At 34.4% G+C, this 23,421-nt stretch overlaps 1 protein-coding gene across 1 annotated transcript in view; it reads right to left on the minus strand.

Moving 5' to 3' along the window:
* Positions 1 to 791: 791 nt before the first annotated feature.
* The window catches only part of CCDC172 (coiled-coil domain containing 172), a gene marked incomplete at both ends in the record, with an annotated part of 41,490 nt that continues 18,860 nt past the window's right edge, over positions 792 to 23,421 (minus strand). Inside the window, 4 exons of the mRNA XM_081074732.1 lie at positions 792 to 827; positions 1,660 to 1,747; positions 15,836 to 15,938; positions 16,295 to 16,396. Of these exons, the coding sequence (XP_080930858.1) occupies positions 792 to 827; positions 1,660 to 1,747; positions 15,836 to 15,938; positions 16,295 to 16,396 (329 nt within the window). The remainder of the gene's footprint in view (positions 828 to 1,659; positions 1,748 to 15,835; positions 15,939 to 16,294; positions 16,397 to 23,421) is intronic.

Here is a 23,421-nt window from a genome sequence, read left to right on the forward strand (position 1 = left end):
CAGGACTGGCAACAGCAGAAAGACATGTGATGTTAGAAGTTTGATGGCAATACCAAGTTTGACCCAAGTATAAGTACACTGTTTTCAGTTGTAATGTTTCAGGCCACCAGCGAAAATGAATCCTGATGGCTGAAAGGAGATTACACACCTTCCCAAGTGGATGACTTATTTCATTCTAACCAAAACTGGCATTGGGAAGAAAACTGGCAGGCACAAACTGCTAGAAAAAGCTCAAGTGCCCCAGACTTAACTCCATAGACACATCTAGAGAAAAGTGGAGAAAACTGGCTTTTGCAGATGAAAGACCTCAGAAGACCTCTGTCAACAGACATCTTATAATAAGAGAAGGATCAAAATGAAAGTAAGAAACTTGTTGGTGGAAATGGCACTGACAAAATTGGGTCAATAATCTGAGCGTTTCTTCCTACACGTTTGATTGGACTCCAGGTAAACTGCAACAAAGAACGAACGACATCAGAAAGTACAGATCAGCTTAAGGGTCAAGGGGATATGAGAAGCCTGAGAACACAGTATCTACTCTTTTTCTTTCCCTTAGAAACAAAATCAAACCACACAAGAACTCTTCAAGTTCCAGCAAGTAACATGACAAAAATTATTTTTTTAAAGTGCTATGAACCAATTCTTGATATCAACAACTTTGAACATTCTGGACTTCACATTTTCCACAAGAATATATTGTCACGGGTATCAATCATTCATGTATCTACCATAAAGAATTGATCTGCAGATGCCTTGATCAAATTGCAGATAGCTGATCAATTCTCAACAAGTTATTTGTTTTCCTGAAGATCTTTCTGTGCCAATGTCTGAAAAGAAAATATAATTATCCATAAGGAAAATGAAATTCTTAATAAAGGAATTACATAGAACTTATGTAAATTTAACACAACAATCACTCTGGGCATTTCTAAACTTTATTTTTGAAAGTTTTTATAAAAAATATAAATCCCAACAACCCACGGGAACATTTTTAAACAAGAAAATGTTTACAGAAAATAAACATGGAACAAAATGCAACACATTAAATTAAATATATTTTAACATACTTTAAAACTAGCTATACACGTCTTCAGTTAAAATAGAGCATGGTAAATAATGTGTTCATGTTATAAACAACCAAAGCAAGAGGTTAAGAGCAATTTAAAGTCCTCCCACACAGTCTGAAAATAAGTTTCCAATAATTGAATCCAAAGTTCTTGAGATCATAAAGATCTGTAATAAGGAAGTTTTAGGATCAAATATAATAAAAGTATAATTTATGCTTATCAAAAACAAAAAGCTTTTAGCATTATGACAGTTAAATTCCTTTAGTGCATTAATCCTCTAATAACAGTTTCAGTCAAGGGAATGTTGTGAGGTCAGGTTTGAATTTTGTTTTAACTTAGTTTGAAATTATACATATTCTCCTTGAATATAAATTGCTTTATATAGCACCTAGCTCTCCAGGAACTCAAAATACTTTAGAGCTTTATATCCTGACCTTAGTTTTGTTCTTGTAGCTGCTTTGCTTTTTATATCTAGCACAAATCCATGTGAATGGCAAAACACTGGTTCAATGACATGTATACCAGCAAAATCATTCTTACCAGTAGGTAAATCATGGTAATCAAAAGTTAAAAATGATCAATAATGGCTTACCAACTCCAAAAATTCTACTTCTGTTTGGAGAGCTTCATAAACACTTTGCATGTCATCCTCCTTATAAAGTTCTAATTCTTTTTTAAGTCTGTTTTAAATAAAAAATTCACCCTATTAGTTCAGCAATAAACTTTTACAATAACTTTTTATTACACGGATGGTGGCAGGTTTGCATGAGACTTTAGTTAACACTGAAGTGTGGAAAGAAATTTAAATTCTCTGTAATTCTGTAAGAATACATAAAATTTTGGAAAATAATACTGCCACAAATAAAATAAGGTAGATTGAATAATAATAGATACTTAATAATTTTAGGGTAATTAAAAGAGCAACATGCTTTAGTGGGAGAAACTATAGTCTGAAGACCTCTATTTTAGTTCTGGCCATTAACAAGCTGAATAACTGGCTAAATCATTTAGCCTCTCTGAACTTCACCTGAGAATTTTAAGTACAGGAAAAAAAATGACCTCTGCAATTTCTTCTTGCTCTTAAATTAAACATTAACTTTATAATACACATACATCATTAAAATATATTTTAATGAGAGTAAGTAATATCACTATTTCTTTTCCTCAACTAAGTCTTTAATCCTTTGAATACCTGAAATTACTTCTTTTTCAAAAAATTATTTTATGCCCACATTTAATGTGGAAAACAGTCAAGAAGCAGTCTTCCATTACCAGCATTATGACTAACATTCCTTCTTAAAAAAAAACAAAATCAGCAAAAGCCATGAGCTGTGGTTGGAGAGGTGGAGAGCTAGGGCTTGAGACTGGGCAGCTAGGACGTTTGCTGCCTTGAGAGCAGAAAATACTAAGAGCAATATTGCTCTTACAAACCTAAGCAATTTTTCCAGCCACAAGGGGAAAAATATAGATCAACTTGAACCTTTGCTGAGCCCCGACCATTAAGGGCAGGCTGAAGCGGTCCTAGGTTAGTGGCATTCCCTGTATACTAGCAGAAGCAAAAGAAAATCCTCTCTGAAGGAAAGTTTAACATTATTTAGGTTATAGGCATCCCACAGATTAAGAGCAAACAATGAGCTTACAAAAATTACCAAGTACCCAAGAAGGAAAGCCACTATAAGTAAAAGCCAGTATAGACAATAAACAACAGATTATAACTGTAATATATGAAGAACTACAAGTCAATAAGAAAAAGACAACACAATAAAAAATGAAAACACACACACACTCTCTCTAGCTCTCACCAGATTATTCACAAAAGAAGATACCAAAAGGCTAATAAAAATATGAAAAGGTGCTCAACTTCATAGTCATCAAGAAAATACAAAAGGAAAGCACAATGTAATGCCATTACACACCCACCAGAATAGCTAAAATAAAAATGCCAAGTGCTGACAAAGAGGAAAAAACTAGAATTCTCAGACATTGCTGGCATAGAATATCATTTTCCATCTTTTTACTTTTAACCTATCTATGTCTTTATTTTTAAAGTGAATTTCTTGTAGAAACTGTATAGTTGTATCTTACTCTTTTACCTAATATGATAATCTCTGTCTTCTGGTTGGTGTGTTTAGGCCATTTATAATTAATATAATTATTTATTTGACTGGATTAACAATTTTGCTAATTGTTTTCTATTTGTTCCATCTGTTCTTTGTCCCTTCTGTTCCTCTCTTACTGCCTGCTTTTGGATTGATTTTCTTTTTTAATGACTGTCTTTTATCTACTCCTATTGATCTATTTTTATACATATTTTAAATATTTTGTAATGCACTAGGTTTACAATATACATCTTCAATTTACTACTGTATACTCTCAAATAATATTATACAACTGTACTTACAGTATGTTTTTAATTACTCCCTGCTATTTTTTGTTCTCATTGTCATCACATATTTTTCTTTTACATTTACTATAAACATAAAATATATTGCTAGTATTTTTGCTTTAGTCATTTATCTTTCAGAGCAATTAAAAATAAAAAAGGGTTTTATATTTACCTCCATTTTCATCATTTCTGGAGCTTTTATTTCTTGGTGTAGCTCCATATTCCTATCTGGTATCTTATTCTTCCTGAAAAACTTACTATAGCCTTTTTTGTAATATAGTCTGTTCTCAAGGAATTCTATACACTCATGTGTATTAAAAATATCTTAATTTGCTTTCATTTAGGAAGTATATTTTCATTGAGATTTCTCAGTTGACAGCTCTTTCAATCTTTAAAGATGTCGTTCCTTTGTCTTCTGTTCTGCATGATTTCTGATAAGTCTACTGCAATTCTTATCTTCATCCTTTGTATGTAATGTGTCTTTATGTCTTTTCTTTTTCTGCCTTCCTTCATGATTTTCTCTTTATCTGTGTTTTTCAGATGTTTGAATATAACGTATGAAGATGTTTGCTGTTTTAAAAATGGATGCTGGGAGTTCTCTGAGCTTCTTGTATCTGTGCTTCAAAACACTTCGTTATTTTTGTAAAATTCTAGGCCCAACCAGCTGATGCTCCTCTGGTCGCTACAAAGTCCATTTTAGATTAGGTCAAGGGTCCCATTATGAAGCTAAGAGAATGAGGCGGGGGCTGGGCGGCTTACAGACCCCTTCCCTACTCCCTCCCCAAGCGCCCTCTGCCCCCAGAAAGACTCCCCCATCTATTTCACAGCCAGGAAACTGGGGCGGGACCCCAGGACTGGCTGCTCTACAGCTGTTAGTCTAGAGTTGTGTGTTGCGGTTGCATACTCCTTCCTGTCAAGTGGAGTGTCACCAGGCTTTATGGATGTTAGAACAGTATGGCTACATCTCAAATGCATTATGCTAAATAAAAGAAGTGAGACAAGAGGCTACATAGCATATTATTCCATTTATATGACATATAGGAAAAGGTGAAACTAGGAAAATAGATCAGAGGCTGGGAGTGGGTTGTAAATTTCGATTATAAATGGGAAAGCAGGAACTTTTTGGGTGGATGGAAGTGTTGTTTTGATTGTGGTGGTAGTTACATACCATGTTTCCCTGAAAACAAGACCTACCCCCAAAATAAGCCCCAGTTAAGATCGTCAGCCAGACGGACGCATTTAACATGTTATGAAGATGTTCCAGATGATTCCAGATGATTCATGACTGTATTTGAATAAACGTAGATTGTTGAACATGAAAAAATAAGACATCCCCTGAAAATACGCCCTAATGCATCTTTTGGAGCAAAAACTAATATAAGACCCGGTCTTATTTTGGGGGAAATATGGTAACTGAATGTGTTTGCCAAAACTGTATATTAAAAAGGGTGAACTTTGTTGCATGTAACTTATACTATATAAGCCTATCTTAAAAAAAAAAAAAAAAAGACAATGACAGGAATCCAGGTTCCTATAGAATACTGACAACCACCTCAATAAAAACAATTGCTTAATAGGAAAACAAAATAATGCCGCCCATAAACCATACTGACAAGCTAACTAAGAAACAGAGGACATTACAAACTTGAAATTACATGTAAGTAGGGAAATAAACATCTAAATCCAGAAGAACCACACCAACACGGAGAGAGAAGCAGCAATTAGATGGACGGGAAGAGAAAGGAAAGGGAGGTCATGGGGAGATCCTCAGAAAGAGCAAGTCCCACCCTACGTGGGAAAACACAGAGAACACGTCTGAGGTCTCAGGGTGGAGAATACTGGCTTTTGTAGTGTGGGGACAAAGCCCCAAAAAACAGTTTCCAGGCTTTCGGCCTCACAATAGAAAGGTGCTGGCTCGGGTAGTAAATGGCCATCAACTGTGATCAGATGGTCAGCAGCTGTGGCTAGTTGGCCATCAGCTGTAACCTGTAAGCCATTGGCCACTAATATAAAGGCTGTGGCTACGCTAGAAGAAGATTGGGGGCTAGCAAGAGCGGATTGCAGAGAGGCGGATGCTGCTGGTGAGAATATAGTGATATGATTCCCCTACCTATGACTCTGTGGGTGTTCCTGTTTGGCCTCACCATGTCCTGCGTTCTTATGTGGGGAGCGGGAGTTGGGACCCCGCCGGACGCCCCGCACTACACTCCCCTACTTATGGCTCCATGGGTGTTCCTGTTTGGCCTCACCATGTCCTGCGTTCTTATGTGGGGAGCGGGAGCGGAGACCCTGCACGACAGTAGCATTAGAGAAAGTTTGTTTTTTTGTGTGTTTTTTTTTTTAAATCAATGGCTTTTTACTTTGGGGGAGGAAAGGAGTGCTGTGTTTTTGATTTTATGACTTTCTTTAGTTTATCCAGGACCCTTAATTTCCATCTCTTGATTTTTCATTGTCTTTAAAGGTTGTAGCACTTTCAAGTTCTATGTCTCACCCAATAACTACAGCTGAAATGGAGAAAGTTTTCAAAGAACTATATTATCAATAAAAAGCAAAATCACTTTTAAAAACCAAATAATCCCAATACTACATACACTTTTCCAAAGTATAAAAATAAGGAAAAGTCAACTTCTTTTCTGAAGCAAGTATATACCTAAACTTGATAAAGATAGTACGACACACACACACACACACGCACACACACACGCACACACGAAACACAGTAACATTGTAGGACAGCAGTTACACCTAGGGTAAGGGAGGGTGTGTGGGATAAAGAAGGAGCCCACAGCTAATGTGAGTTATTGGTAATGTTCTAGTTTAATTCACAGGTCCTCATTATATTTTACCTTACGACTTACATATAGCTGCAGAATAAAAACATAATAGTTACAGGGATGGATGAGAAAACAATACCCTACATATATGAAGTTCATTGTGTTTTGAACTTTGAGGAATTTAATGGTAAATAGGAATTCTGAAGGAATGCTCAAATAGGAAAGACAGAACAAGTTATTAATTTTGAGCATTAGATGTTTACACAAGCATAAAACCTCCTGTAATAAATATTTTTAAAGGGTAAGTGGAAGGTTAAATGCAGAGCTAGAATGTACCACAGATGCTGCTATCCAATCTACTTAAGGCTTCCTTTTAATGTATTTATCTTTTCAAATAAAACGGTGGGGATCTTTCCTCCCACCATACCCATCAATACTGGCCCTCCTCCTCTTCAGTTCAAATGGACTACAGGTTCTGTAAGAACTTTCATGTCCTTCAGAAATGGGTGCTGACCACTTTCGCCTTTAGTTAGCTAACAATAAGAAGGAGAGACTACGGAAATTAAGGAGGGCATTTAGAGCAAATAATAGGAAGTAGTTCACTATTCAGCATGTAATCAAGCTGCAGAATTTAGATCTGCACTTAAAGCTTGCTGTTGCTAGCTTTCAGAGAGGCTAGATGATAATGGCATGAATATGAATACATTTGCAGGAGTCACAGCTGTACAACGGTAAGCGGATTTCATGCTTCGGGACACAGACCGACCGCCTACAGGAGTCAAAAACTTCCTTCACCTAGGGCGCAATAACTAAGGGCAGTTTGCACTGGTTATTGTCACCTTTCTGTGAACCACCAACTCATGACGAAAATGGGTCAATACTGCTATTAATAGTTTAGCAAAGCCTATGTTCCATGTATTTTTGATTTGCTGTATCATTCCAGTTTTTTTTTCAGTTACCTCTAAGTGTCATAGAAAAGCCTTAACCTAAAGAATACCTTTTTAGCAATAGAACTGTACAAAGCACTATTTAAGTAGAAAGAAGGAAAAATTTCAACCAAAGTCCTAGTATACCACCTCAACTGCTATTAAAATTTAGGCATGTTTCATCATGTTCTTGTTTCCATAGACTAGTGATTATGTAATTTTACCTCCGAATTTTTTCTTTTGCTTAATGCTTATCAAATTTAAGAAAAATACGCGCAGTCTAAGTGATTACACCACAGTTAACTTAATCATTCATTTCTGGTACAGCATTTAAGTTGTTCCTTTTTTGTTCTACCATAAATAACATTTCTATGAACACTTTTGTGCATAAAAATTTCTTCTGTACTTGGAATTACTTTCCTTAGGAGAGAACTGCTAAGTGGAGTTATTGGGTCAAATGGCATAAACCTTTTAAAGATGCTTACAGTAATTTATAGGCTTCAAATTGCATTCTAAACATATGCAATATATACTGCCATAACAGTGTATACATTATCTCTGTATCACACTCCTGCCAATTTTGATTATGGTCATTTAAATGTCTTTCAACATTTGATATAAAAATAATATACAGAGGTTTTATTTTACATTTATTGATAAGCAGTTTAACTGAATTATCTTGTCTTACTCATCTTGGTATCCCCCACTAACGTGCGCAGTGTACGGTGCACAGTAGGTATTTAATGCATGTTTGGTGTATACATACATGAATGAAAAACTACTGATTTTAATGTTTTCTTATTGGTTTTTTTCTATCAGTTGAATATTTGATAAACTGTTATCTCGTTTGTATAATTATTATAAATTTCTCCCACTTTATCATTCTAAGTTGATGACTTTTCTGCCTCATGGAACTATCTTCACACTAAGTCTGTTAATCTTATCCTTTTTGGTTTCCTTAATCACACCAGACATTTAATAAGTCCTCTTTTCTATTTTCACTAGTTTTTCCATGGTTTGACTTTCTTATTATTTCCCTATATTAATTAATATGAAAATTATTTTGGTGCCATTTAAACACAAAACACTATTTTTAAAGACAAATAGGGCATCCTCTTTCATATACAATTTATTTCCAAAAGTAGGTTTGAAAGTTGAATATATGAAAGCAGAATTTCAATTTTCTAATTATGTCTTTCCCTCAGTCCAGGCCACCAGCAGACAGATAAGAACCTTCACAGGTATGTGAGGCTGAACCAGAGATCTGCTGAGAAGAAGGTAAAAGATGGGTCCTGTTATCTTACCTCAAATCCTGGGTTTGTTGGATTAGGCATCTTCTTTTACCACATATTTTCTATCTTCTTCCCCATTCCCATACCAAGAGGGGTTGTTTATTAGGTTGGCGCCAAAGAAATTGAGGTTTGAAAGGTTAAAAATAATTGCAAAAACCGCAATTACTTTTGCACCAACCTAATAAAAAGGTAACATATAAAAAATTTAAAAAAATTTTATTGTAGTATCAAAGATACCAAGGAATTTTGAAAATGATTAATATTATATATGGCTCATATAATAAACAAAATTATTTCAAAGTTTTGGTGTATTTACAATTAGGTACGTTTATGTCAGAATACAACTTTTAAAATAATCAACTTACTCTACCATCCAAATTTCCCTTGTGTTTACTTTGAAGCTTTAATATCTATAGCATGTGCCAAGAATTCACAAAACGGGATCTCTATTAGCTTGAAGACTACACAATCAATGCTGTAGAGACACTTCTGTTAGTGAATAAATCATGAAGTTTTACCAGAAAAGATGCAATCAACAGAAGTATTCAACAAAATACATAACTTAGAATTATTCTAGAATTAGTATATTTTCATATTTTATAAACGTTTAAAAAAGAGATGGATTAATTACAGATATATAATTATTTTGACTAGTGTTTTCCAGAAAATTTAAAACTGAGATCTTGTTACAGTTGTCTACTTTGAGTTCATTGTTGTTGATAATACAGATACTACAAAGTAAATGTGCGTTTTTTCCTCAGTGTAGCTTAGACAACAATTCCTACTACTCTAATAAATGATGCTTATTCTAAATAATGTTACAGAAACACTCCCACGAGTATTTAAGGTACATTCATTAAAATGTTTCTAATTATGACTATTTAGAAACTCTTGTACATCTATCAATGGGAGAAAGGTAATGTAAATATGGTATCTCTGTACATTGGCATTAAAAAGAACGAAGTTAATCAGTACAAAGCAACATGGGAAATGTCTATAATATTTTGCTACGTAATAAGGCAAATTACAGACCAATAGTGATGTGATCTCATTTCTTTGCTACACACACCTAGACATACACACACACACACACACACACACGCACACATGCATAAATTCTGGAAGGATATACGTGAAACTTTTAACAATGGGTACACTAAGGGTTTCTAAAGTGAGGCAATGAGAGAGACTTTGATGTTTTACATTTTTGTAGTGTTTGAATTTTTTATTCAATCAACATAGCCTACTCATAAAATTTAAAAATATCTACACATATTTGGTAAAATAAAAAATATGTACATGTGTAAATATACATTTTATCTCTATCTTTTAGAGAGGTTGAAAATATTGAATACCATCATGTGTTTATGCCTTCTTATAAATCTAAGGACCATGATGTGACCTCTATGACCAACTTAGCTGGATGACTTTTTCACTGAAGAGGCATCGGCATTGACTTACTACTTCATATAATACATTTAGAGTGTCTCAGTAGCACTCTAAAGTTATATTAACTTTTAAGCAGTTTCCATTGTAAATAGTGCTCTTCACAAAACGACACTATCTTCAAATGTTCAGAAGGAAAATTCCCATGCTGTTGACTTTGCAGTTTCATTTCTGAAATAAACTTCCTGTTGCATTAAACAAGCACCAATATTGGTTATAAAAAAATGTAAAACCATTCTAGAAAGAAGTTTTGTGGGTAAGGAAAATGCCTGAAGTGTTTCAAGTTGTCCTAAGGTATGCTTAATTACTATTTGGAGTAAATGAAAAGTCATGCTCTAGAACTGCATTTTAGTGACCATGGTATTCGATAATAATAAAAATGATAGATGTTTGGGAGTCCAGTATATAACATTCTTCTTTCCTGTCTGAATTCTGCCCAAAAGAGAAATAAGGAAGGCAGGAAGGAGGCTAAAATGTCACAATTACTGCTGAGATAGCAGATACTGGCGAATGTGGATTATATCTATAAGGAAAGGATTTACTAATATGGAACCCCAGAATTAGACTAACCTAACTGACACCATTAAAGGTAAAATTGGATGCCCTACCACTCTAAAGCTCAAGGAGTCCTACCACTCTGAAGCTCAAGGAATAGAGAACAGAGTGCAACATATGCTCTCTCAGGCGAGCCAGCTCCAAAGAGATAGGGGAAAGGAAGGGGCTGGGTTCCAGTTTACCCTTTCAAATGGATCAGATTCAGTCACTCCTTCTAACCTTGAACAAGAAAGGGGAGGTGCTGGGGGGTGGGGGAAGTTAGGAGGGTTAAACCAGTCAAGTGTCTTCCACATGGAAGAAAAAATCAGTAGAAAGAATTCCATCAGTCTATCCCAGTGGTTAGAATATACCATGCTTTTGCAAATAACATTGAAAATATGTAATGAACTTCTATCTTCTTTGTAGCGAAAATAAAATTACATGTAGACTCTCAATGAGTGGAATAAATATTTGGAACACTATTAGCCCCTGACTGTGCTAGATGCAGAGACTGATAGAAAAATGAACATGAAGTGGAGGGAGTTCCCAGTCCAGTGGGACAGACGGATATATATATAACTATCATAGAGTATGATTAATAACAGAATTATAAGCATATGCTCTAATACCACAGAGAAAGGAACAGTAGAAGAAAGCTTTCATAATTTAGTACATTTGTTTATTTCTCCATTTATTTCTTCAATGCCTACTATATTCCAAGCTCTGTACCAAAGTATGAGACCATTAGCATACAATGGTAAACAAAGTAGACAAGATTCCTCCTCTTACTGAGCACACGGTGGAAATAAAGCAAATAAATATGTAATTGCAAAATGGAATCTGTGCTATAAAAGAAAAAATAGGGCGCTATTAGGAAAAATAACAGAGGTTACACAATCTAGATCACAGGGTAAGGAAGGGCTTCTCTAAGAAAACATTTCACCTGAGACCTAAAGGATGGGTATGTCCCACCAGGAAGGAGACAGGCAGGAGAAGGAGAAGGAGAGGTGTAGACAAAGGTGCTTAGGTGGAAGAAATTTTAGAGTGCTTGAGGGAGCAGTGTGAGATGGGCATCATGATTGAAAATAACATCGGGGATGTGGTCAGAGGCCATATTGTGGCAAGTCATGAAAGCCACACAAAGGACTTCAGGTTTGATGACATGAATTATGAAGCCACTGAACGATTTTGGTAAGAGGGATGACGACGTGTATACAATGGATTGGAGGATGCAAGAATGATTGAGTGGCAAGTAGAAGAGAGATTGTTACTGTGATCCAGGTGAGAGGGTGGTGGCTAGAACTAGGATGTTATTAGCAATGGAGACAGAGAATTGAAGGATTCAAGAAGTATTTTGGAGATAAAAGCAACAAAACTTGATGATAGATTGGGTAGGGTGAAAATGGTGTGATTTGTGAACATGTCAAAAATGCCTACTACATTTTGGATTTGAGCAATACTCAGAAAAGATGATATGTGAGGTGGCCCTTGACAAGTAAGTTGGATTTTAGCTGATGGAGAAAAGTACAGAGTGTGTGATGGCCTGCTGCATACTTGGAACTCCACAAATAGCATTCCGATGTACTAGTAGCTTAAGGCATGTGATAAAAATGCAAGGAGATAAAGGACAGGCAGGTTATGAAGACCCTTTGACTTCTGACAATTTTTGGTTTTGATTTTGTTTGTTTTTTTAATCAGAGCAGCATCACTTTCATTCCATTTCTACGTTTATATTAGATTGTTGGGAATTTAGGATTGGAGCTTAGGAAAGAGGGGTTTGGGACAAAAATTGGAAATTGTCTATAGATGATAACTAAAACCATTAGACCAGAGGAGATCACCCACAGAGAGTACAAAGTAAGAAGACAGTCAATGATTAACCTTTAGGAAGCCTCTCCATTTAAAGGACAAGCTGAAGAAAGAAATGAGAAAGAAGCTTGAAAAGTGTGAAATCCTCATGGATAGTATGAAATAAAAATAAAATCATAAGTAATTATATAATTATATCTAGTAATTATAAAGCATTTACTGTTTGCTAAGCAGTGTTCTAAGGGATTTATATGAATTAAGTAATTTATTTTTTACTGTAATCTCGTGAGTGGGTGCTGTTACTAACTTCATTTTATAGAAGTAGAGACTGAGGCATAGCCAAGTTAAATTGCTTTTCCAAAGTCACTAACCTAGTAAACAGCAGAGCTGGGATTCAAAGGATTTGTAAACTTAACCTCTATGTTTACTTGTTCTTAAGACTCTGAGCTTTATCATTTCTGGCCTCCCTATACCACATGAAAAAACTAGCTCAGTCATGGTTTTACAGGCCTTCGGAAGCTTCTTAGGAATTAATCCAACCCCTGGGTTAGGTGTTAATCGTAGCAAAATTCTGTAAGTTAGTTGCCTTAACGTGTGTTAATTAATAATCCCACACTGTTCAATACAGAATCTTTTAAATAAACTGACATCTTGGTATTATAAATAGGGACAGATTACCTAAAGAAGAGATCATTAAACCATGATGAATGTAAAGTAGTGTTCTCTACTTTAATGGATGGTACCAAAATAGAGTTCAACAAATAACCGGAACGTGGCAAATTAACTTAAAAAACAACATACTCATTATAAAAGAATTCAGTAATACAGACAAATAAAATATGTATCAAAATCTTCTAATTACTAAAAGTAGAAATAATTAAGCTCATAGATATGAACTAATATTGATTTTTTGTAATTGCTTTCTTACTAAAGTTTAATGAAAGTATAATTACAATAACCTTAAAATAAAGCTGGTTGTCAACTGGGGACGATTTTCCCCACACCCCGTTCCCAGGGGCCATTTCTGGTTGTCACAGATGGGGGCGGGTGAGAAGTGCTACTGGCATCTAGATGGTAAAGGCCAGGCATGCTGCTAAATGTCCTACATTGCATAGGATAGCTCCCCACCACAAAGAATAACCTGGCTCCAAATGTCAGCAGTGCCACGTTTGAGAAATCCTCCAGTAAAAAAAGCATCATGCGTTCTATTTGGGAGACCACCTCAGGGATACTGTGGATACCTGATCATGGCATTGTACACCAGAAGCTAAACATTAATGAATGCCAACTATAATTTTATATATATAATGTGATGGTTCAGTGTGAGGTCGGAGGGATAGTGGATGGGGGGAGGGGGGTTCACAGTATGAGGGATATAAATGATGAACGTCTAAGTATTACCTTGTTTTGTACACCTGAAACTAATAAATAAATAAATTAATTAAAAAAAAAAAAGCATCCATACCAGTAGCAACTAAACTGGAAAAATTAAGAAAAAGGCAACTATTACAGAATTCAGTATATATTTGAATACACGGATGAAACAGACTATTTAAAAATTTAGGGATAAAACCAATTTAATATTGCCATTCATGATAAACTTGAATAATGTCATATTGTTTCTTGCCATCACTAGCTTCTTGTTATTGCACTAATTATAAGATTGATGGACATAAAGGTACATATATCTCTACAAATAAATTTATTATTTTCAGATTTTTTGGCTAGATTGAAAAAAGATTGCTGGGTCATATGGTAATTTCTATTTTTAATTTTTTGAGGAACCTCCATATTGTTTCCCATAATAGCTATTCCAATGTATACTCTCACCAACAGTGTATGAGGGTCAGCATTATTCACAGTGGCTAAGATATGAAAACCAAAGTGTTCTTCAATAGATGATTGGATAAAGAAGATATGGTACATATACACAATGGAATATTACTCAGTCATCAGAAAAGACAAAACACTGCCATTTGCAACAACATGGATGGATCTTGAGATTATTATGTAAGCAAAATAAGTCAGACAGAAAAGTCGAGAACCATATGACTTCACTCATATGTGGGATATAAAACAAAGCAACAAACGAACAAGACAAAGAAACAAAAACTCACAGACACAGACAACAGTTTAGTGGTTACCAGAGAGTAAGCGGGGAGGGAGGTGGTAGAAGAGGGTAAATACACCATCTATATAATGATGGAAAGAGAACTGACTGGGTGGTGAGCACACAATGCAGTATATAGATGGTGTATTTTAGAATTGTACACTTGAAACCTATATAATTTTACTAACCAATGCCACCCCAATAAATTGTTTTAAAAAATTTTAAAAGAGACTGATGGCCCTCTTTTAAAATTTTTACACTCAGTACTTTGACTCTGTTCTTCACACTTCAAATAACTTTTATAGAACTAAGTGGGGAAACTAAGCTACATACATCAAAGAATTTAGAGTGGGAATCGATAGATATTGGCATTTCATTTAATAATTGCTAAAATCTAAAGAATGGACTAGGTATATGGACTGATGTTCCTTTCTATCCAAATTTCCTCCGTCACCATCAATGAAGGAAAAAGCACTAACAGACTCTGTGTTTAATTTTAACCCAGGGCATAGCTGAGTGATAAACCCACAAAACTGGATGTTCCTATTGGAAGCCCTTACACTACTAACTATAATGATACCAGTGGGCATTACCATTTTTAAAAGTGTAAAAAAATTAATGAGCAGAGTGTCATTATGGAAACTAATTCTGTATCACACATATCACCCAAGAGATTTATATTTCATGCTTACAAAACTTATTGCAAATATTTTCTCACAATCTACTAAAATGATGGCCTAAGGCAATACATTACTAATATGAGGAATCTGTTCAGCTCTAATAGACATATTTCCTATATGAGTTATGTGGAAGAAGGCTTCATTTGCTTCTTCAGAGATTCAGGAATGAGGTTTCTTTTGTTATATTAAGCCTAGACAGTATAGAAACTTCTTTAAAATTAAGCCTGCAAATAGAACATTGAATTGTTAAGAAATAATAGTCAAATTAATAAATTGTGTATTTCCTCCTTGTGTATATGACCATGTCATTTTAAACATCGGCCATTCTTTCATTATCCAAATACATAAAAAGCATCTGAATATTCCATACAGAAAATATGTTTTCATTCTTTAGGCACAAAACCAGAATAACAAATTTCAAACAAAATATCAGACTGTGATTCTCCCCCGCTGAAATCTAGAAAGATTAAAAATAATTTCAATCATTTCCAAAAGAAAAGTTAGGAATAACAGAAAGAAGAGTTGTGGGACCAATCCTTTTTATTAATCTATTTGGATGTGATAACACGAAATCTACCAGGTATAAGAAAAAATTGATTTCACTATTATCAACCCAATGGATCATGAAATTTATCTGCAACGCTTTCTAGACAGTGAAGTGTTTGCTTATTAGCATGCTTCAGAATACACACAAAAGGAAGTATCATCCAGAACTTTAAAAAAACGTATGCATTTAGCTTTATACTGAAATCTATTTGACAACTTGAAAAATTACCAGATTTTATACCAAATTATAATAGGCAATTCTTACCTTAAGCATTCAGCATCATTTTGAGGCTTTTCATTGATTTTTATTTTTTCTGCCTCGAGGTATTTGGTAGTACAAACGGCTGCATTCTTTTCATCTTCTAAAACTAAACAATTAACAAAATTTTTACAATCTTTTAAAAATAAAACATAAAAGTTGTCTGTATTCATTTGTAAGAACAATGTTCTAATTTTTCATGCTTCATGTAAAATCTACGTACTAATGATTTTTATTTTTCTACTTTAATATACTGATTAAAGGCACACACAAAATCTTAACAAAATTTGGGACATTAAAAGAATCAGATCTAACATTGATCAAGTCATTGTTTGACCAATTCCTTTTTTATACCAATGATAGCATTATATCCCAATAGGCGGATGCATTTTGAAAGAATATGACCCTATCATGTGTATATAAATATACTCATCAGCAAAATACACTAACACATAAAGGTCATACCTTTAATTTTTCTCTGCAGAGTAAATAGTTCTTGCATTAAGTCACTCTTTTGTTTCTGAAGTTCATTTAACTGGCCATTGTCATGTTCCATGGATTTCATTTCTAGAAACAAATAAACAAAAACCATATTTTAATTATTTAGGCTTTGCCATAAATATGTCAGCACTTATTAACTTTTTCTTGTGTAGTAAAAATTTAAGCAGCATGTGGTCAATTTTAAGCCTGAACTAGCTTCTCTTGGCCACCTAGGAATTGTTTCTAATAAACTGACCAAAATTAGGCTAAGCACCAATTAGATATAAAAGAATGTTAGTTGATGGTTAAGACTATAGATAATTCAAAAGAGGGATTTCAAAATAATGTAATTATCACTAAGCAAAACAAACTTCCCAATGAGATAATGAGAAAACTATATCCTTCATAACTAAAGCATATTTAAAATGACTCTGCATAATAATCTCTATATGGCTACAAGCTTCCACAATATTTGCTAATAACGTTTCTTCTACCTAGAGTTCCTTCCTTTATTCCCACAACAAACTCTTTTATACTTTATATTTATATTTTTATCACAAAAAGGTATTGGATCTTATCAAATGCTTTTTCTTTGTTTTTTATTTTTAAAATATTCTTTATTAATCTCTTTATTATATCGATGCCATGGAGTATATTTATAATATTTATGAGAACAATTTTAACGTCTTTCTTTGCTAATTGCCTCATCTCTGTCATCTGTGGATATGTTTCTATGGACCTAACTTCCTCCTTGCCATGAGTTACGATTTGCTGCTTCTTTAAATGTCTAGTGATTTTTCATTGGATACAAGACACTGTGTTTACCATTTTGTTAAATGTTTGAGTTTTGGTATCTTCCCCTAAAGCATGCTGATGCCTATTATTTAGCAGGCAGTTAAGTAACTTGTAGATCAGGTTCAAACCTTGTTTTTAAAATCTTTTTTTTAATAGTAGGTCTAGAATAGCCTTAAATCTAAGGCTAGTTTTATTCAACTATTAAGGCAGGATTCTTCTTTTTATGAGATCTTCCTATTCCGACAGGTTAAAGTATGAATGTTTGTCTTCCTTTATAGGAATGTAGGCTCTATGAGCACAGGGATTTTTTTTTCTTTTTTGATCACTGCAGTACCACCAATGCCTATAAAGTGCTTGATGCACACACACAAAATACAATAAGTAATTACTGAATGGATGAATGAACTAAGCACATTTTAGAAATACACTAGTGATCAAAACAAACACAGTTCCTGTCCTTACACGTTAGTAAGGGTGATAGACATGAATCAACTAAGTATGTAATCATAATGTTCTCAAGGAAACAGTATAGAGTCACAAGATAATGTAATCAGAGGAAATGACCTAATGTGGGATGGAGGAGGTACGTGTCAGAGAAGGATGTCATGAGGAAGTAACATTTGAGCTGATATCAGAAGAATGACTAAATTAAATAAAGAATAAGGAAAATATTCCAATAAAGCATATACAAAAGTCCTGAGGCAGGAGGAAGCACAGCACAACCTAGGAAACACAAGAGGGCAGTGTGCCTTCAGGACAAAAAGAACAGGCCACTGGGTGAGGTTGGAAGGAGGAGAGGCACTAAGTTGTACAGAGATGGCAAAGTAAGTCGAGGAACTCGGTTTGCTGTGTTTATCATGATATTTTAAAACAGAATATAACTAAATTAAGAGATTCACTATAATAGTTCAGTACTAGTAATTTATTTTAAAAATATACGAATGTTAAAATTTTGGCAACTTCACGCTGTAAATATGTCCTATCTTTATTGAAGCTCTTTCTCCCACTGGGCTTTTTTCTCTTCTTACCCAGAAAATCCTGGTGTACTTTGGGGTTCTATTATTTTCTTTCAATAGTTCTCCATGAGTGACGCCCAAAATTTAATTGCTCCAGGCCAGCCCTCTCTCTGAGCTCCTGACTCATACCTAACTATCTGACATCTATACTTAAATCTATCACTTGACTAACCCTACTACCCTTCAGAACTCAGTCTGAAGGTCACTTGCTCGGGGAGATCTTCTTTAAGGACCTACTCCAGGTTATGTTCCCTTTTTATATGTTTGCATATCACTTTATACTTCTCTTTTGAAGCAGTCATCAATTTATAGTGATCTCATTCATGCTGTTGGAGATAAAGTATTAAACAAAACCAATTTCCTGCCATTATGGAGATTCAAGTTTCATGTGGAAATGTTATGAAATACCTAGAGACAGTCAGACTTACTGAAAATATAAAGAACGAACAGTATCAGGTCCATGGAAGTAAATCTGTTAAAATTATTGCATATTTCTGGAAGAAAGGACATAAAATAGAGGGCTCCTAAAGTATTTGTGGTATCAAGGACTTTTTAAAAATCAATTTTATTGAGGCATAATTTACATTTAGAGCAAATAATTCCCTGAGTGTTGACCATCATATACACACGTGAAACCACCACTAGAATCATGAAAACATTTATTTCCATCAAACCCAAGAGATTCCTTGTGCCCCTTTGCAGTTCATCCACTATTATGTGTCTAGGCATGGATTTCTTTGAATTTATCCTGTTTGCGTTGGCTGAGCTACCTGAATCCGAATTCATCTTTCAGCAAATTAAAATTTTTTTTCTATTATTTCTTCAAATGTATTTTCTGCCCCATACTCTCTCCTTCAGAGACTCTAAATTACTCACAGATACTTTGAAATTGTCCCACAGGTTCCTGAGGTTCTTTTTGTTGTTGTTTTGTGTCAATTTTTTCTCTCTTCTCTGTACTGAATAATTTCTATTGCTCAATCTTCATATTCACTGACTCCTCTGTCAGTTTTTCTGATATTAAATTTCTGTCAGTCTTTTCTGCTATTAAGCCTATTCAGTGACATTTTTATTTCAGATACTGTACTTTTCAGTTCTAAAATGTTCATTTGACTTTTTAACATTTTCTATTTCTCTACTAAGATTACCTATCTTTTCATCTACTACAAGTGTATTTTCCTTAACTCACTGAGCAGTTTAAAATGGCTGCTATAACAGCTTTGTCTGATAATCCCAATATCTAGACCACTGTGATTTTGACAACTCGTGATTTTCTTTTGACACTAGGTCACATTTCACTGATTCTTCATAGGTTGAATAATTTTGGATTGCATCCTAAACTTTGTGAATTTCATGTAAAGACATTGGATTTCTTTTGAAAATAGCCATTTTTATGAGTGTGAAGTATTGTCTTATTTTGGTTTTAATTTCTATTTCCCTAATGACTACTGACGTTGAGTATCTTTTCATGTGCTTACTGGCCATTTCTTAGGAGAAAGGTCTATTCAAGTCCTTTGCCCATTTTTTAATTGTGTGTGTGTGTGTGTGTGTGTGTGTGTGTGTGAAGTTGTAGGAGTTCTTTATATATTCTGGATATTAATCCCTTATCAAACATATGATTTGCAAATATTTTCTTCCATTCTGTGGACTGTATTTCTACTCTCTTGATAGTGTCTTTTCTGCACAAAAGATTTTAATTTTTATGAAGTACAATTTATCTATTTTTTTCTTTTGTTTCCTGTGTTTTGGTATCCAAGATATCATCAGGAAATCAATGTTATAAAGTGTTTCCCATATGTTTTCTTCTAAGAGCTTTATAGTTTTAGTCCTTAAGTTTAATAATTTGATCTATTTTTAGTTAATTTTTGTAATGGTCTTAAGATAAGGGCCCAACTTTACTGTTTTGCATGGGGTATCCAGTTTCCCAGGACCATTTGTTGAAAAGACTGTCCTTTCCCAATGAACTGTCTTAGCACCCATATCAAAAATCATTTGACCATGTACATGAGGGTTTATATTTGGGCTCTCTATTCTATTCCATTGCTCTATATGTCCGTCCTTATTCCACTACCACACTGTTTTGATTACTGTGTAGCATGTTAGTAAGTTTTGAAATCAGGAAGTGTGAGTTTTGGCTATTTGGGATCCCTTGAGATTTCATGTGAATTCAACAATGGGTTTCTCTATTTATGAAAAAAAAATGCCTTGGGGATTTAGATAGAAATTGCATTGAATCTGTAGATAATTTTGGGTAATGATGTCATTGTAACAATATTAAGTTTTCCAGTCCAAGAACATGGAAGGTCTTTCCATTTACTTAGGTGTTCTCTAATTTCTTTGAGCAGCGTTTTATAGTTTTTAGTATATAAGTCTTTCACCTCCTTGGCTAAATTTATTCCTAAGTAGTTTATTCTTTTTGATGCTGATATAAATGGAATTTTAAAATTTCCTTTTTGTACTGCTCATTGCTTGCACATAGAAATGCAACTAATTGTTGTGTGTTGATTTTATATACTGCATCTTTGCTGTACAGCTGACCCTGAACTAGGTAAGAGTTAGGGGCACAAACATCCGCACAGTCCAAAATCCACATAGAACTTAAGTTGGCTCTCTACATACGTGAATTCTCAACCATGGATCAAAAATATTGCTTTCGATCCCCAGTTGGTTGAATCCACAGATGTGAAACCCAAGAATACAGAAGGCCGACTATATATTTATTGGGGAAAAAAATCCATGTATAAGTGAACCTGCACAGTTCAAACCCATGTGTTGAAAGGTCAACTACATTTATTATCTGTTTTTTTGTGGAATTTTTAGGTGTTCTACATATGAGATCATGTCATCTGGTAACAAAGATAATTTACTTCTTCCTTTCCTATTTGGATATCTTTTATTTCTTTTTCTTGCCTAATTTATTTGGCTAGAATTTCCAATACTGTGTTGAGCAGAAGTGATATCCATGACTTTTTAAAGAAATTTATTTTCAGAGTATCTTTTAAGGTTAATATCTATATAATTTTCTCCTATACCTATGGTTTTTAAATAGCAGTACACATCAATATCACCTAAAGGAATTAAAAAAAATTAGGTTCCCTATCCTCACCTACAGGGATTCTGATTCAGTATGTCTGGGATGAGAGTCAAGCATTTAATATCTTTTAAGCTTCCAAGATGTGCACCTATAGTTAAGAACCTTTGTCCTACACTCTCTACCCACAGTAATTTATGTATGAGAACCTCATTTCCTTCATCTATAAAATAAAACTAATCTAAAATATAATCCCCATATTTTTGAGGTCTTAATTATGTGCCAGGCAGCATTTTGTCCTCTTAAATATTCTTTCATTGAATCCTCACAACAACCTTATTAATTACATTGTCCCCGATCTTTACAGATAAGGAAACTGAGACAAAGAAAAGTGAAGCATCTTGTCCAAAAATCACATAGCTATTAAGTGGTGAAATTAAGATTTAATTTCAATCAACTTGACTTTAGCATTTATAACCTTTAGGATGGTGATTTTTATATGGCATACGCTAATAAATATTACTTATAATAACAATCGTCATATGCAAAGCACAATAAATTATTCATCACGATAGCTCTAAATCAATACAAATATTAAATGTGTTTATTATTCCCTGTTTACTAAAGGCATCAAAGTAACAGTATATTTTACAAAGGCTTCCATGAAAAACTCATTTTCCATTTAATTTAATATCATTTATATTTTCATTTTCTACTTTCTCAACTCTCATTGGCTCCTCAATCTATTAACACAAGTTTTCTACCACTCTATGATACTGCTCTTGACATCTTCATTTTTTTTTTTTTTTACTGAATCTGGAATATTTTAATCCAAGTAGATATTTAAGGCAGTTTGCTCCTGTTTATTAGCAGAGTTAGAAGAAAATTCTGTGAACCTCATTACTGCTTTCTCCAAAATCTACTAACCTTACCTGCGAGACAACGCACACATCTAAGCCACAGCTCTGACACACTGCCTCCTAACCTGCCATCACTAAAACATGGGATTAGGAAAGCCTGCAGTTAGTTGCATGGTCTTTGCTCACTCGGAACATATTGGACGATGCCTTCTATCTCCTTTTTTTTTTTTAAATACTTAGACATTCATCATTTATATCCCTCACACTGTGAACCCCCCTCCCCCATCCACTATCCCTCCGACCTCGCACCGAGCCATCACATTATATATATAAAATTATAGTTGGCATTCATTATTGTTTAGCTTCTGGTGTACAATGCCATGATCAGGCATCTACAGTATCCCTGAGGTGGTCTCCCAAACGACATCTTCTGAATATCAAATTCATGTCCTATTTTGATTCATACTCTTCTGAGGAAAATTTTTGTTTCACTTTTAGTTTCTAAAAATTACTCTCTTCTGCTTCTCTTCTTGCCCTCCTCAACTACTATAATTCCTTTCTCTTCCTTTCCTTACATGCTATGCTTTCCTAGTTTCCGTCTTTGGTCTTTGCTCTGCCTCTATGCTCCCTTTACCTGTTCCCTCAGAATGATGTCACCGGCTTCTCTGGATTCAGTCCCAAACCTAATACTCTAGCTCTGATCTTTCTTATCACCTTCACCGCCAAATTTTCACCTGCCACCTGGGCGTTGCCACCTGTTTATCCCCTAAACATCTCCAACTAAAACTACCTAGAGTCAAATTCAATCTTTTTATACAGAAAAGGCTATAGTTTAGAAAGGCTTCTCCATCTCTGCTCTTCTGGTACCATATTCTACCAAATAGCTGAAGTCTGAAAACTGTGATTCATCATTGACTTTCTCAATTTCTGTTTACATTCCTCAGTGATCAAGTCCTGTCATTCTTCCTAAACATCTAACTCACTCTCTCCTCTCCTTGGCAACTTCTTTAATTCGGGATCTTATCACAGACTGCAATAGCCTGCATTCTAGTGTTCCTGAAATGAAATTCTCCTCTCCCCACTGTGTAACCTTGTTTCCTACTAGTTTAAACTGGATTGACAGTAAAATGAGTACCATAGCACTAGTCTTACCCCATAAAAGCTTTTATAACACTGTACTATAAATATCTCCTTACACATTTGATTCTCCCACTTTTTAGTTTAATATTTTGAGGACCTAGAACAATGCCTATCACAGAACAGATAGTAAATATTTGATTATTGAATGAATGACCAAATGTATATGTCACACCTATAATATTTCTAAACAATTTGAAATTGCTTACAAAAGATACATATCCATTAGGACAATTAAGATAAAATTAAAAGAACAGCTATGCAACAGCCCAATTT

This window comes from Rhinolophus hipposideros, assembly GCF_964194185.1.
Source record: "Rhinolophus hipposideros genome assembly, chromosome: 15".
In the NCBI taxonomy this organism is placed as follows: Eukaryota; Metazoa; Chordata; class Mammalia; order Chiroptera; family Rhinolophidae; genus Rhinolophus; species Rhinolophus hipposideros.